The sequence below is a fragment of the Cornus florida genome, unplaced genomic scaffold (genome assembly GCF_030987335.1).
Source record: "Cornus florida cultivar Cherokee Brave unplaced genomic scaffold, ASM3098733v1 CherokeeBrave_3.0.0_Hap2_Chr10, whole genome shotgun sequence".
Classification (NCBI taxonomy): Eukaryota; Viridiplantae; Streptophyta; class Magnoliopsida; order Cornales; family Cornaceae; genus Cornus; species Cornus florida.
The window spans coordinates 114,314,009-114,329,532 of record NW_026775580.1 but is presented as its reverse complement, the minus strand read 5'-3'; the positions used below and the strand labels follow the sequence as shown (position 1 = coordinate 114,329,532).

The following is a 15,524-nucleotide window of genomic DNA, read 5'->3' as shown; positions in this document are numbered from 1 at the left end:
TTATTTATCATGCATTAGGTCAAGAACTGTAATTATTTTGTTACAGATAACAGGAGATGTGTGAAAAAAGAAAAAAGAAAAAGAAAAAATAGAACGTGGTTATTTTAGTAACTTCGGGTAACCCGCGCATTATGATAGTTGTATGGTAGTTCAAGCTTCAAATCAAATGTTTGGCCTTGTTTGGATTGCCTCTAAAAGATCGAACTCCTCAAGTTAAAAAAAAAACCTTAAATCTTCTTTATAAAGTAACTGAATTCACACATCATTAGATAATACATTTATTGATTTATGGTAATGCAAATGGAATATGCTTCTGTGAGAATCTTCGAAGAGGAAAGAAAAAGAGGGAAATTAGAACTGACAATGACATGAAAGCAGAGGAGAGAGACTAAAGGTCTAAAGATGTGCCCTGTCCCCTGTCGGTGGTGTCCCAATACTCAGATGTAACAAATGCTTAGTTGAATATGATGATTATCTCATGTTAATGTTGTATGGATACGGATATAGATACGAAATATAAATATGATATGATACGGATATATTAATTTATCAAAATTTTAAAAAATAAGATACAAGTATGGCGTAGATATGGCTATATATAAATATAAATTTTTATTTTTATACATCTATTCAATAATAGTATTATAAAATTTTAATTCATTTATAATTTTTATATTAAGAGTTACTCTGAAATGAATTAGAAAATGATATTATGTTATTATTGTAATGATTTATATCATATGTATTAGTATTTCACTATTTTATCAGGATAATATTCATATTTTTTTCAGGATTAGTTGGTAGATTTGTGTTACAAATGTTTGAGAAGTGTCGGCGAAGTGTCCGAAAAGTGTCAACGAAGTGTCTGCGAACTGTCGGCGAAATGTCCGAAATAATAAAATTAATTTTTATTTATAGACACGTATATGAAGTATCGAATAAGTATATGTGTCTGAAGAGTATCGATGTCCGACATGGATATAAGTACGTTTGTAAAGGTGTCCTTACTTCTTATATGATTATAGAGGTGAGAGCCATGTGAATGTTACGTGCTTCCACCATTTATTTACATATTTGGAGCATGATTTTAAGTTTACTCTCATTTACTACATTATTATAAATTGAATTCTTAGGTGACTGGTAATGTGTCACAAAACCCAGCAAGGACATCTCATCTCGAACATTATAAGCAATGTCCATGAATATAACTTTTGCTTAAATTTATACACAGTCAAAACGATTTTGAACAATTAACTCAAATCGAGTTCAAATGACTTCAGTTATTAAATGAGTCTAAGCCCGACTTGATTAATTTAGAAATCAAATCGAGTTCAAGTTTAACTTTTCTAGCCTAGCCAAGTCCTAACTGACTCCGACTTCATTATTTTATAGTTCTACATGTGCTAAACATACTACTCCCAAAGCTATTTATTTTATTCAAACAATGGAAAATGAACCTGTCCCAAAGCTCATATATACTTTCGTTTTTTGTTTCAAATTTTAATTATTAGGAATTTAGGATGAAATGGTTTCCTTGCTGGTTCTGTAATCTGTAGTGGTTCTGTGGTTGTGGTTCATAGAGAATTCAATGGTTGCTTTGGACCTTTGGTTGGATAGTTTTCAAAGTTTGGGCTTATCATGGGCTCTAAAAGTTTTGCAGCTTCTAGGCTTACCTTAAATGGTTCTGTTGATTAGATAATGTAATGGTCTACTTGTCCTGCTTTCAGCTTTTGCCGGCTCTCAGGCCTACAAACCCTTTGGGCCATGCCTAACTTGGGCCTTCAACATGTTACTCTCATATACCATATACAATTTGTTTAACTGATAGTGACAATTTTAATATTTACTGTATATCTTTTATCAATATTATAATTTAATAATTTCTCATCAAAACTTAGTGGTGAGCCTTGATATCAATAGATTTTTTTTTAGTTGGTACTCACATGCATATATCTTTCCTGAGATTTGAACTCCTGATTTCTTTTTGAAAAATAAGAGATTAATATCACTAGTCATTGGTCCGTTAGTGATATCAATAGTTTTGAATAGGCCTGTCTTTTCTTTTTTTCTTCCTTCTTTTCTTCTTTTTATTTTTTTTCCCTCAAGAATAAAAAAGATATCAAATGAAAACTATCATATAAATAGAAAGTAGAACAAAATTAATTTAAATGGCATCATTAATTTATTAGGCACCAACGCCCCGCGAAGCAAAAGGAGGGTGATGGTGGATGCTGTTTAAGTTTAATTATTAGGGTTTATGCTTACACGTGTCGCCGCTTAGTAGAAGCTGACGTTGACGGAAGTTAAAGAACCATGTCTTCGCCGTTTCTTTCGCACGTTTTTCCCCTTCTCCCCCAAAAAACTGCTGACACTTCCCCTCGTCCCTCTCTCTCTGTCGCTGGTACTCTCTTTCTTTCATTTTCTCTCTCTAGATTTCTTGATCGTCGTCCGCTGTCCTCTGCTTTATCACCGCAAGGCCACAGACACTTCTTCCCCAAAAGAGAACAGCCGAAAACCCCATAATTTGGCGGCTTTCTAGCCGTTAAAATTCTGTTATTCATATAATTCATATTCATATACATATATACATATATATCAGTATATAATGGGGAAGAGAAAGAGAAGAACTGACCAGAACAAGACACCACCTCCTTCGGGTATGCTTCTTTTCGTTGCTTCTTTTACATTTTTTAGGGTTTGTTTCTCTCTCCAGACCTTTTTTTTCTTTCATTTTGTCTGGGGCTTCCTAATTGTAATGTAATATTACTGGAAAATTTTATATGGGTACAACTTGATCATCAAGAAGGGATTTTTTTTCTCTTTTCCTAAATGGCATTTCAATTGAATGATAGATACCCTAGTTTGTTTGCATTAATTGATAAATAGGAATGAACAACATTGACCTTTGTTTCTTGTGTTGATGCTAATGTTGCATATCGTGCACTTCAATAGTTTTCCCCTTGAAAGGAAACATCAACAAACTATTGTGTCTTGAGTGTTTGAATGTTGGAGTACAAGAGAGGGAAAGAGATTGGCTTCCAAAAGAATCAATATCATTGCGATTTTTCCAAGAATTTATTTATTTTTATTTGGTTAAGAATCCTTCTCCCAAATTGTTTAATATTGATTGGCCATGAAGTCACTTTGAACTCTTCAAACCTTAGCCCATTTGGCAATTATCAAATTCGTTTTGACCTCTTTACTTACTCTGTACCTTTCCTTGTTTTATTGCCCTTCGGTATTCTTCTTGTTACTGTGACTAGTGTCTTAATGTTGAATTGAACCATCCAACATTCTCTCCAGTCCTAAACTTAATAAACAATACATTGGTTTTACTCTCTTTGGTTGTTTTGCCTTTGCTCTTCTGCCCATTAATGCAAATAATAACCTTTTGTACAATGGATATGTCATCCTTGGCTGTTACTCTTGGAAATAAGGATTTCATTGTTCACATCTCAGTCTGAGTAGTCTTTAAAGTCATTCACAATCATGATGAAGTCAATTGCTCTTTATCCTTGAAATCCTTAATATTACCAATTTTAAGCTTCTCTTCAGGTTACCTTTGCATTTTATTTTTATTTTTGTAAGGCTTTAGCTGCTTGAAACCAGTGCTGTAAAGAAGTTGGGCCAAATCAATTGAGACTGCTGGAACTTGCTTGTTCATTTTAGAGTAGTACTTAGGCTCAACCTGGAATCATGACTATTTCAGAATATTTAGCTCGGTCTTTGCTTGTCATAGTTTTTCACAAGCTCGTTCTTGGCTTGGTTCATTTTCCTTCAATAAAAATAAGCCGAATTTGAGCTCATGTTCAAACTCAATCTTGTGTTGGAAATCAACCTCGGCTTGGTTATTCATCTCCTTTCTCTTTATACACTGTTACAAATTGGGTAAATTATTGGCCTTGGAAAAGTGAAAAAATATAGTATATAGGAAGAGGAGTCCCATAGATTCTCAATGAACCAAAAAAAAAAAAACTCAAAACAAAAAAAGTGCTCATATTAAAAGTAAAATTTTAATGTGCATAAACTAGATGTTATTTCACAAGAGAAAAGAGAGGAGAGCTATTTATTAGTGTTTGTTTGCTGGAGATTGTCCTGAAAAACAAAAGGTATGCTAGATTTCTTCGCGCACCCATATAATCCAATTTAGATACTTAAAAAAGTTCAACTTGAGTTGAGATTTGGGCTTCGGTGAGGAGAATTAGAAGAGAACAAGAAATACATTTGAAGGCATAGGAAAACCTCTCCTTTTTCTTGAGAGAACAAGGAATATGTTGGAAGGGGTGTGAAATCCTCTTGGTGAAGAAATATATTGAAACTGCTGACGAGACGAAACCTGTTGAAAATTACCTGTCTTTGAGGAAGAACATTTTGGCAGCCTGAAAGTCTCATGCTTGGTTTTGTGAAGCATTTGGAAGTCTAATGATGAAGTGAATGCAAAGAGAAAAGTAAGAGCATATGAAGAGAAGAGAGTAGACTATACTAGACATGAGTCTTAAAACTGAACTGAAGCTTAGTCATCTTCTAAATGAACAAGGCTGGAGGAGTTTCACGAAACCAAGCCTGAGCAGAAGCTACTCATAAACTGCTCATTTATTTGCTCCTTGTTTGGCAAATATATTGGATCTGCAGGAAACTTATAGGAGCTGGGTATTTTTACAAAGGATATGCTGCTATAAACAATATTTCTGAGCCTTCAGAAACTATTAAAGAATTCTCTGCACGTGACTATGATGGGCATGGAACTCACACACTATCAACGGCTGGTGGGAACTTTGTTCCTGGCGTAAGTGTGTTTGGGCTGGGGAATGGAACTGCCAAAGGTGGTTCACCTAGAGTTCGAGTGGCATCTTACAAAGTAAATTGGCCAAAGGTGATATTGAGGGATTGTGATGATGCTGATATAATGCAAGCTTTCGATCATGCCATACATGATGGCGTTGATGTGCTTTCACTATCCATCTGTTTTGAACCTCGTGGCTTCTTAGACGATAGCATTTCAATAGGGGCGTTCCATGCTGTTAAGCATGGTATAATAGTGGTAGCCGGAGCTGGGAATGAGGGACCAACAAATGGCACTTTATCATTTTTCTTTCCCGTTAATTGTTTGGTCTTGGCTGCTTCCTGGGGACTGAGACTGTGTCCTGATTCATTCTTTTTGGTAAGTAAATTACTAGCACACGCAACTCACACATGCATTTTTTAATTGATCAGGGATTTGAACCCTTAACATTCCATTTGAAAGGGAGAGGATGTACCAATTAAGCTAAAGGCTCGGTGATGTCAGGGTTCAATCATTTTGAATGAATAACATACAATTTTTTTGCTTCTTCTGATTCTTTCCCCACCTCATTCTTCAGAATTCACTTGGTAGATTGTGTGCTTGACAAGATAATTCTTCCCAAAATCCCCATAATTTTTTTATGGCACTGTTAATTTTCCTTCAAAAATCTTTTACAAAACCTTAAAACTTTATTTTTCCCCAGTAACAATTTTTATCACACCTTTCTTCAGTCACTTCTCTTGGTTCATTCTTCTGGGTAGTTTAGAATGTCATATCTTTTGTTCCTTTTTGATTATCTCATGATGTAGCAGAGTATATCTATTCTTTTTGTAAGAATACCTAGACATTAACAATTGAAGTGTAACTGATCATTATGTTTAATTTTGAATGTTGCAGAAGTCATGCCGTACTCGTCTAGAATGGATTCTCATTCAAAATTGGTTTGTTTTTTTCTTCCTGTTCTTCAATAAAATAAATGCTTCTTATCTTTTTGTTCTATTTACATATTGTTGAGTTGTCCTCATAGTTTTATCTCTAATGCACCATTCACTCATTGAGTTTCAGTAAATTAAATGAGAGTATAATTTCACAACATTTTAGGTTGGAATAGTTTAACAGTGTTTTTTTTTTTGTCTGGGGAATATGTGTTACATATCATATACCTATATTTTCTATTTCTAGCTTCTCCTGGCCAACTGAGGATAATTCTTCCACACACACCCCCAAACACCCCCCCCCCCCCACCCCCCCCCCCCCCCCCAACAACCCAAAAACCCACCCGGCCCCCTTTCTGTGTCTGTGTGTTTGCGTGCACGCTTGGCTTCTGTTCATTTTCTTTAATTAAATTAAATTAAATTTTGAATCCAACCTTGTGGCAGAAATCTTCTCATTCAGTCGACAGTGGTGCAATAAAGCCCCTCTCATCTCTTATGGATCTCATGGACAATTCTGTGAAGCTATCGAATGCCCACCATTCACCTGCACATCACCATCAAAATCTTGGCCGTGCAGTATTATTGAGACATCCGCATCATTACTATGGTCGTCAGTACTATCGAAGAAAGTCAGCCAACAATGCTCATACATCAAATTCTCGTAGAAAGGGTACTCCTTTACGTGATGAGAAAGTCTCATTCAGCAACTCAGAGCCCGAACATCATAAAGGTATTCTTTATTTTCTCTTATTTGATGTGTATATAAATTTGTTAAATGCTTAAATTTGGTGGAGAAGACGGTACGACAACTAGGTGATCCATAGAGTCATACTTCTGTAAATTTATAAATGGGCAAAGTGAGAAAAACACCCCTAATGTTTAAATTTTGGGCAAATATCACCCCTAAGGTTTTTTTTTGGGTACATAAGTGTGTTACGTTTGAAAAAATAATCAAAGAAGGACTTGGGGTCACTGTTTGGTTACAAAATGCACACGACCTTTTAAGATATAAAATTCCAAGAAAAACTTCTCTCTTCCAATAATGCCCTTATATGTAAGAAGAAGAAGAAAGAAAAAAAGAAAAAGAAAAAGAAAAAAGAGGGACACTTATCATTTCACATTTAATTATTTTTTTACCCTTTTTTTATTCAGTTATAGATATTTTTAGCATTCAGACCATTGTTTGCTCAAAAAGGATTTTTCACCCTTATAGGGGGTTATACATTCTATATGCATACCATAGGGGTGTTAAAGTAAACACGATATCTGTTTATAATGTTTGTAGAGTCGTACTTCTGTAAATGACTTCTTCAACAGAAAATTGAAGCAAATTATGTTCCTTTATGTATGTTAAGTATGACCTTGTCACAAATATTGATATTTCTAGATAACAAAATCCCAAGAGTGTAGTGTTTTTCTGGAACTGTTTCCTGGATCTACATTTTTCTGGATCAAATATAAATTCAGACAATGATATAGGTTTTTCTTCTCACGTATGTTCTCATGTCAAGTTTGTTTTTCCTTCTTTCAGAGAGTAGGGAGAAAGCAAATTCCAAACCAGAAAGAATTAGATCTGGTTCCTTGGCAATGGATGCAGCATCACCTGGTGTGGTGAAAATGGTATGCGGGTTATGTCAGAAGTTGTTGAGGAGGAAGCCTTATATTCTTGAAAGTGCACTAACTTCTAGCAATCTATCCGTCGTGGCAGTTTTAGTTTGCGGCCATGCTTATCATGCTGACTGTTTGGAGCAGAGAACATCCCATGAAGATAGACGGGATCCACCTTGTCCGTTGTGTGTTGGTGGCATGCTCTCGCAGGTTCATGCCTGAAGAGGACAGGGATGATTGTACAGATGTTTACTTAGTACCTTGGTCTACAATAATTTTGCAAGGGCAGGTTATAATATAGATGAAGTTTAGGCGGTTTATATATTGCAGCCAAACTGTTTTACAGGATAAGGTTTTGAAGTATTTCCTGTTTTTGTTAAATATTTTGCGTTCACTTACTTTTTTGATTTTGCAATATTTAACTTGCTATCTCTTTACATAAAAATGACATGGACCAATACAGTTATTGAATTCATATCCTCTGTTTGGATATGAAACCCCCAAATATATGGAAATTATGATGTGGTGTTAAAATCTAAATTGCTGTTTGATACTGGTTTTGCTTGGAATGGCAGAAAATGCTTTTACACTTTCGTAAGCATTTTCAAACCCTCCCAACTTGATATGAATAAGTTTGGAGAACTGTTACAAAAATTGATACTGGTTTTTGCTTGGAATGGCAGAAAATGCTTTTACACTTACGTAAGCATTTTCAAACCTCCCAACTTGATATGAATAAGTTTGGAGAACTGTTACAAAAATTGATTTTTGTAGTAGCACTTGCACAAATAGATAGTTATAACGGGTGAACGTTTGACTATTTATTCAAAAGTTAAAGCTGTTGGGTAGTGTTATATATCCACTCATTTATATCGAATTACTTTTTCATCTGGATTCGATATGGGGTAGGTAACCCCTTATAACATTCTCCCTTATCCGAACTTGGAACGCTGTCGTTGCGGTTAGGCCACCCTGCCTACTCGGGTTGGCTCACCTAGACGCCATCCGGGCCTGGCACTTGGCTTGACATCGGATCTATTTCTAATACTAATTGTAATAGGTGAACGCTTGCCCATTTACCTAAAAACTCAAACTGTTGGGTAGTACTGCATATCCAATCATTTGTCGTACATTGGATTCGGATGAGAAAGTGATTGATGAATCTAAATAAAAAAATGATTAAGTATAAATAGATGAGTATGTAATATTACTTAATACTTTAAACTTTTAAATAAATAAAAGAGCGTTTACTCTTTATAATAGTCCAATAAGACTCTTATCAAACTATATGTCTACTGTGTAGTAGGTGAAATAATAAGTAAGTTGGGGCGTGTATCATTTTTCGTAAGTTTGGCATGTAGATTCTCATATATTATGTTACTTGACGCACCTTAAATGGCATCTGCATGGGATTGGTTTTCTGAAATTCGTTTTTCAAACCCTCCAAGTTGATCATCCAGGTGTCCCAACCCATCACAGATTGGCAACCATTATTAGTACAGCTTCACCATTCATTACCAAAGATACAATTATTAGGTTCATAATTCATTAGCTTGATAGTGAATTGTGATAATAACTCCAAAAGTGGAACTGTGCAAGACCGTATTCTAATTATCATATTTACTGAAAACCCCATCAAGGACACAAGCTAGATGGTCTATTATGTAGGGTTATTTTGGTCATTTACAAATTATTGCGTGTGGGGAATAAAGGATTAAATATGTCATCATTCCCTTACTTTTGGGCTAAAAGTTGAGACTTGTTAGGTATCCTCTAATTTTTGTAACTTCCGCACAACGACAGGCTGACTTGGTCTTTTCCCCACCTCAACTTGCGCCAAATGGACCATCACCTCTATAGGGTCCCACTCGGCACTATTAATACTCATGGGATTTTGCTACCTTGTCCCTCTACTTCAGAACAATTTTCTCAAATCCAATCGCACTACTTCTTTTATCTATTATTTCTAGCGGAGGATTTCTCCAATTTTTTTTTTTTTTTTTTTTTTTTTTTTGGAACACATCACTCTCAAATTATGGAGAATAATTTGAGTTTGTTCCAGCATCGCACATATCATAAACAGTTTATTTATTGTAGGTGTAATATATGTTTTAACATGTATATTATACTGCCAAGCATATTGATACATCGAGATCTTCTTCAAATTATGAATATTGTGTAAATTTATGACAAGAATTTGAAGAGAAAATAAGAGGAGTGTTTATAGTTACAGTCGACAGTTTTAAAACTTTGTGAGTATTAATACAAAAAAGTTAATTAGGTATTTTGCGTCTTATGAATAATATTCTTTCCTAATGACTCCTCTATGCCTTTGTCGAATCCAAAATGGTAGGAGGGATGATTTTCTTCTCACTTTTAGTCATTTTTCCTTATTACTAATATTATTTTCGCTGAGGAAATGTTATGTGCCTATGTGATATCTTAATTTAAAGAGCATATTGTATGAAGCTCTCTTTACTAATTTTTGGTAAGAAATTCCCCTAAAGAAAAAGTTGACATAAACCTCTTAAGTATCTAATTTGTTGCAAATTGATGTTATAATTATGCAAAAGGCCCTTTAATATAAATTAAAAAATATTTTGATTTTTTCTTTTTTCTTTTTAAATTTTTTAAAAAGGGAAATTTAAGATTTTTTTTTTTTTTAAAAAATACACACCATTGAATTGAAGTTATAATACAAAAAAGCGCTTTAATGTAAACTTAAGAAATTTTAGGTTGTCTTAAAATGATTTTCATTTTAGGTTTTCCTTTTCTTTTAATTTTTTTTTCTAATTTTTTTTTTAAAAATTAAAATATTTTTATTTTCTTATAGACACACCATTTAAAAAGTTTCAAATATTTGTATTAATTTTAAAAAAGTTTCAACTCTGAATGAGTTATTTGTATTAATTTAAATTTAATATTAATAGAGACTATTTTAATAATTTATATTAAGGGACAATTTAATTATAATAATATCACTTTGCAACAAATTGAATAGTTAAGGAGTTCTTTATTTATTTATTTATTTTTTTGTAGGGGTTTCTTGTTGCAAATTAAAAATAGAGGGTGGCTTTATGCAATTTGCCCTTCTTTAAATAAAATTGGAAAGAAAATTATAATTTAAGCTTCCAATTTTAGGCTCAAAACACTAGAAAATTTTATTTCTCACCCCTCCAACATCTTCTCGACCAATAATAATAATAAAAATACCAATAACATACCTAAAAAATAAACATTTGAAAAACACATATATAGCAGGGAAGTATAAAATAATGCTTATTGCATTCATTAATGTCAATTTTATAGATAATTACTCCCGAAAAAAAATAAAGTGAAAACAATTTCGAAAAAGCATAACAAGGAATAAAAGAATATAAACTAGAATTAAGGGCACCAGAGCAAAAAAATAACGCACACAAGTAATTAAATGGAGTGCTTCATATATCATAATCTCCATAGCATGTTCTTAAAAGATTCGAATCTACCCGTCAGAACATTCCGAACCAAAATGCGAATCCGACGGCTATACATAGTCTGTCACGCGTCACTCTTCTCCGTCCTCTCTCAACAGAAAAACAAACATTTCTCGCACACACTTCCTCTATCTAAACAAATATCTCTGTCCTCTTCGCCTTCACTCTCCAACTTCCTCTCTCTTTCCGATCCAAAGAAAATTCTGCTGTTGGGTTTTGGATTTTCTCTGGTGGCTTGGTGTTTGTGTTGTTATACGTAATTACATATATATATATATATATCTAGATTTATACATATTATAGTATCTGTATATATAGGTATGGTGATGACGGCGGTCTTGCCGAGAAAATCGATAAACTCGGTGTTCCAGAGAGTTGGGGTTGGTAGTTTCGGCGGGAGCAGCCAGAAGAGGTGCAAGTATGATATTCATGAGGAGGAAGATGGGACCATGGAGATGGTGCAGATTGGTGCTGAGAGGACCAAGAATGTGCTCATCTTGATGAGTGATACTGGTGGAGGTCATCGGGCTTCCGCCGAGGCAATTCGGGATGCTTTTCACTTGGAATTTGGGGATGAATACAGGGTATTTCCATTGCTTCTCTTCTGGGTTTTTAGTCTCTTGACTCTCTCTGTTTCTTATTTAACTAATAGCTGTTATTATGTATATGTATATATATACATAAGCAAACATGTCTATATATGTGTATATGAATGAAATTCCGTTTTGTTATGATCTCAAATGTTCTTACTCGAGTTTTGTGGTCATATAACTTCTTCAGATTGAAATTTGATGACTATATAAAGACTGATTAGATTTCTTACTGGTTTAAATGAACACTTTTTCTTTTTGAACTTCTTCTGTTCTGTTTTTATTTTTAATATTTTGTTCTAGTATATAATTGGTGTTATATTTTTTTTTGAAATTTTATGTTTCTGGGCATAGGATTCATTCAATTTATTTAATAGAAGAACCATTTTTTCCTCTTGGAATTTCTTGTTTGTTGGTTGGTCTCTCTCTCTTCCCTTATGAGTTTGGGGGACTCCTTAACCCTTTTTACATTGTTGTTCACATAAAAAATCCCTTATTTTTCTGCTTTTTTAAGGTCTGCCCTCTGTTACAGTCCCCCATCTTTATAATTGCTTTTGCGATAATTCTACTATGATTTCACCAACATTCTGTTTGTAAAGTTGAAGTAACATGATGCTCTCATTTTATTTTTGATGCCTTTTCCTTAATTCTCTCCTTAATCAGTGGCCTTGCCTTGCTTTCCCCTTTCTTGCGATGGTAGATTTTTGTAAAGGATGTTTGGAAGGAGTACACGGGCTGGCCATTGAATGACATGGAGCGTCAATACAAGTTCATGGTGAAACATGTACAGCTTTGGAAGGTTGCTTTCCATAGTACCTCTCCTCGATGGATACACTCCTCCTATCTTGCTGCTATAGCCGCATTTTATGCCAAGTACAATCTCTGTCTCTCTCTCTCTGTGGCTAATCTTTTTTTACCTTCAGTCTAAACCTATAATTTATCTTAGATTGCCCAGAAGTTAATTGTAGATTTTTATATCATCTTCATTTTATATGCTTTGATACTTCAGTTAGGTCACCATAATACAGTAAAGCTCTACTAATACAGTCATACTATAAAATATTCTAAATTCTAATAATACATTTAGGATTCTTTACCAGTTCCACTTTTGTCTTTGCTTTTTGTTATTTTCATTTTAAAATGACTCTTTGCCCCCATCAACCTGTCACTTAAATCAATTGCTAGATGTTAATCATGTCTCTGCTGGAACTTGGATTTATTTAATTGTTAAAGTAGTTAATTATTGTCGAGCCATTTATTTTATGGGTTTTTCTAATTGCATTATTTCTTTGAAGGGAGGTAGAGGCTGGTCTAATGGAGTACAAGCCAGACATTATCATTAGTGTCCATCCTCTTATGCAACATATCCCTTTATGGGTTCTTAAATGGCAAGGTTTACAGAAGAAAGTTATTTTTGTCACGGTCATTACAGACCTCAATACCTGTCATCGCACATGGTCAGTTTCTAAACCAATTTTAATTTGGAAGTCTATTGTCATCTGCTCTGATTAATCTTAATTCATGGTACATTGTTACGATGTGGGAACTATTTATATATCCAGGTTTCACCCTGCAGTCAACCGATGCTACTGCCCCTCAGAGGAGGTAGCAAAGAGGGCTTTGCTAGATAGCCTAGAAGAATCTCAAATCCGTGTCTTTGGCTTGCCTATCCGGCCCTCATTTTGCCGTGCAGTTCTCTCCAAGGTGAATGTTTGGCATTACTACATTACAGCAAAGCTTGTTATTTTACCATCTACTTTCATTTTATAATTCACTTCCATTGGACGAAAATTTGATTTTATGGTTCTTTGGTTTGTTTGTATTCGCTTTTTGCAGGACTATTTACGAGTAGAACTTGAGATGGATCAGAATTTGCCGGCAGTTTTGCTGATGGGAGGTGGTGAAGGAATGGGTCCTGTGGAGGAAACTGCAAAGGCTCTTGGAGATTCTCTGTATGATGAAGAACTTGGGAAGCCAATTGGGCAACTGATCATCATATGTGGTCGTAATAAGTTACTAGCCTCTACACTAGAACCACTTGAATGGAAGATCCCGGTTAAGGTACTCATATTTGCTTCATGAACCGATTTTATATAGATGAAAGTGAAAATGTGCGTACATGAATAGACCACATTCTTTGGAAGCAGCCATATTAACTAACTTTTTCTTCATTGTAGATTAGAGGTTTTGAGAGACAGATGGAGAAGTGGATGGGTGCTTGTGACTGCATCATTACAAAAGTATGTTAGGCATCTAATTGTGATATTCCCTTGTTTACTATTATTTCTAGGTATATGGTAAGCATCCTGAACTCATTGCTTCAATGGGTTTGTTCTTTTCAGGCCGGACCTGGTACTATTGCAGAGGCATTGATCAGAGGGCTTCCCATCATTCTCAACGACTTCATTCCTGGACAAGTAAGTCGATATGAATGATCCATTTCTCACTTCTAATTCTCACTATTTTGTACTTGATTAATGCATTTGCTTGCAAGACAGCGTTAATCTCATAGTAATTTTTTGCTGCAATTTCATTTTTCAGGAAAAGGGGAACGTTCCTTACGTAGTGGACAATGGGGCAGGTGTGTTCACTCGAAGTGCAAAGGAAACAGCCAGGCTTGTGGCCGAATGGTTCAGCACCAAAACAGACGAACTCAAGAAAATGTCAGAGAACGCTCTCAAACTAGCACAACCTAATGCTGTGTTCGACATTGTGAAGGATATTCATGAACTTGCATGCCAACGGGGGCCCCTAGCCAATATCCCCTATATGCTTACATCATCATTTTCTAGCATAATTTGATCAATCTTATCTGCATCGATCATTCATTGGGGCCAAGGTTTGCCCTACTAAGATGACATGTACAGGTAGGTAGCTTTCATAGTATCATTCTTTGGCTTTGGAGGCTCGGTGCCCATTCCAAGTTGTAAATTTTTGCTAGATAATCTTTGATTAGTGGAAGATCTGGTTTCTTTTTTTCTGTTTTTCCATTCTTTGGGGAGAAGATAAAAATGTGGTGGTGTATTTTCAACTTTCTATGTTGTAGTGTTCAAAATTTAAATCCAATTGATCTCAGTTTGTTGCTTGTCTAACTTCCTATGTTTAGTGATTTGTTAATTGCAAGTTATTAACTTTGCTTGTACGAAATGACCTCTTATTTGAAGTTTGTTCAAAGTCTAGAGAAGGATTCATTGATGCTGCAGAGTTTCAAACTCAGGTGGAAGTCATTAAAAAATTGGTCTAGAAGCAAAATCCCCATCTCCCTCTGTTTTAATGGTTTTTACTTTATTACCCCTTGGACACCTCCTGAGGTATATGCTTAGTCTGGGCTAATGTGATCACCCAGTCGAAGCATATTTTATGCAAGTTGTTGAAAGATTCAGGACATGTGTGAGGCTTAATTACCAAATGGATTATTACTAATATATAGTTCTCAAATAATCGTTTTTTGCTTTCTCTCAAAATTTTCAGAATACATGACTGTCCAATGATAAGCAAAGCACCAGGTTGATCGGTGGTTGTACTTTTGGAACTCATGGAATGTTAGTTTTTGACACTTCCATGCCTTTGAAATTTTTAGAAGTCAAAAGTCAAGTTATGGTAGGTGAGAATTTTGTGATGGGCACTCTTATATAAGCACATGCTTAAAGAAGACCTCAACAAGTTCTAAGGAAAAAAGTTGCCCTCAAGTTACATACATACATTTATATTTATATAAATGTGAGGGAAGTACATAAAGCACTCCTAATACATATTCTGCTTATCATTTTTATCTCCATTTAAAAAAATATGAAAAAAATATTTTTATTTTTATCAAAAAAATCTGATATAAAATAATGTTGTAATTGTTATATAGATATACACTTGTTGTGGGTTCCACAAATTTATTAAGTCATACATGTAATCATAGTCTTTATGGCTTACAAAGAAAGATCGCTATAGAAGCGTACTGAAGAAGCCATTATTGAAGCCAATAAAAGGCATTGGGCATGTACAATTTTGAAATAAAAAAATCTGAAGTCTCATTTTCTCTGTCTCTCTGTTCGTCCTCTCTCTCTTTCTCTCTGAGTCTCTTTGTTTGTCCTCTCTCTCTCCGTTCATTATTCTCTCGCTATATATTTACACATACACA

The 15,524-nt window shown here is 34.6% G+C and overlaps 2 protein-coding genes across 4 annotated transcripts; both read left to right on the top strand.

The window, feature by feature from the left end:
* The first annotated feature begins 2,324 nt into the window (after positions 1–2,324).
* On the top strand, positions 2,325–7,866 carry LOC132277350 (uncharacterized). Of its 2 annotated transcripts, XM_059779202.1 has the most exons (5): positions 2,325–2,657; positions 5,681–5,724; positions 6,163–6,448; positions 7,250–7,338; positions 7,427–7,866. In XM_059779202.1, the coding sequence occupies exons 1-5, from the start codon at positions 2,606–2,608 to the stop codon at positions 7,430–7,432; spliced, it is 477 nt and encodes a 158-aa protein (XP_059635185.1). In that variant the 5' UTR covers positions 2,325–2,605; the 3' UTR covers positions 7,433–7,866. The 2 variants fall into 2 exon arrangements, with proteins under 2 accessions (XP_059635185.1, XP_059635183.1); XM_059779200.1 differs by having other exon boundaries at positions 2,326–2,657; positions 7,250–7,866.
* Positions 7,867–10,877: 3,011 nt separating this feature from the next.
* LOC132277349 (monogalactosyldiacylglycerol synthase 2, chloroplastic-like) lies at positions 10,878–14,484 on the top strand. Of its 2 annotated transcripts, none has more exons than XM_059779198.1 (8): positions 10,878–11,386; positions 12,093–12,265; positions 12,688–12,849; positions 12,955–13,096; positions 13,229–13,453; positions 13,570–13,632; positions 13,735–13,809; positions 13,934–14,484. In XM_059779198.1, exons 1-8 carry the CDS (start codon positions 11,123–11,125, stop codon positions 14,192–14,194), a joined length of 1,365 nt encoding a protein of 454 aa, XP_059635181.1. In that variant the 5' UTR covers positions 10,878–11,122; the 3' UTR covers positions 14,195–14,484. The 2 variants fall into 2 exon arrangements, with proteins under 2 accessions (XP_059635181.1, XP_059635182.1); XM_059779199.1 differs by having other exon boundaries at positions 11,245–11,386; positions 12,056–12,265.
* Positions 14,485–15,524: the final 1,040 nt, after the last annotated feature.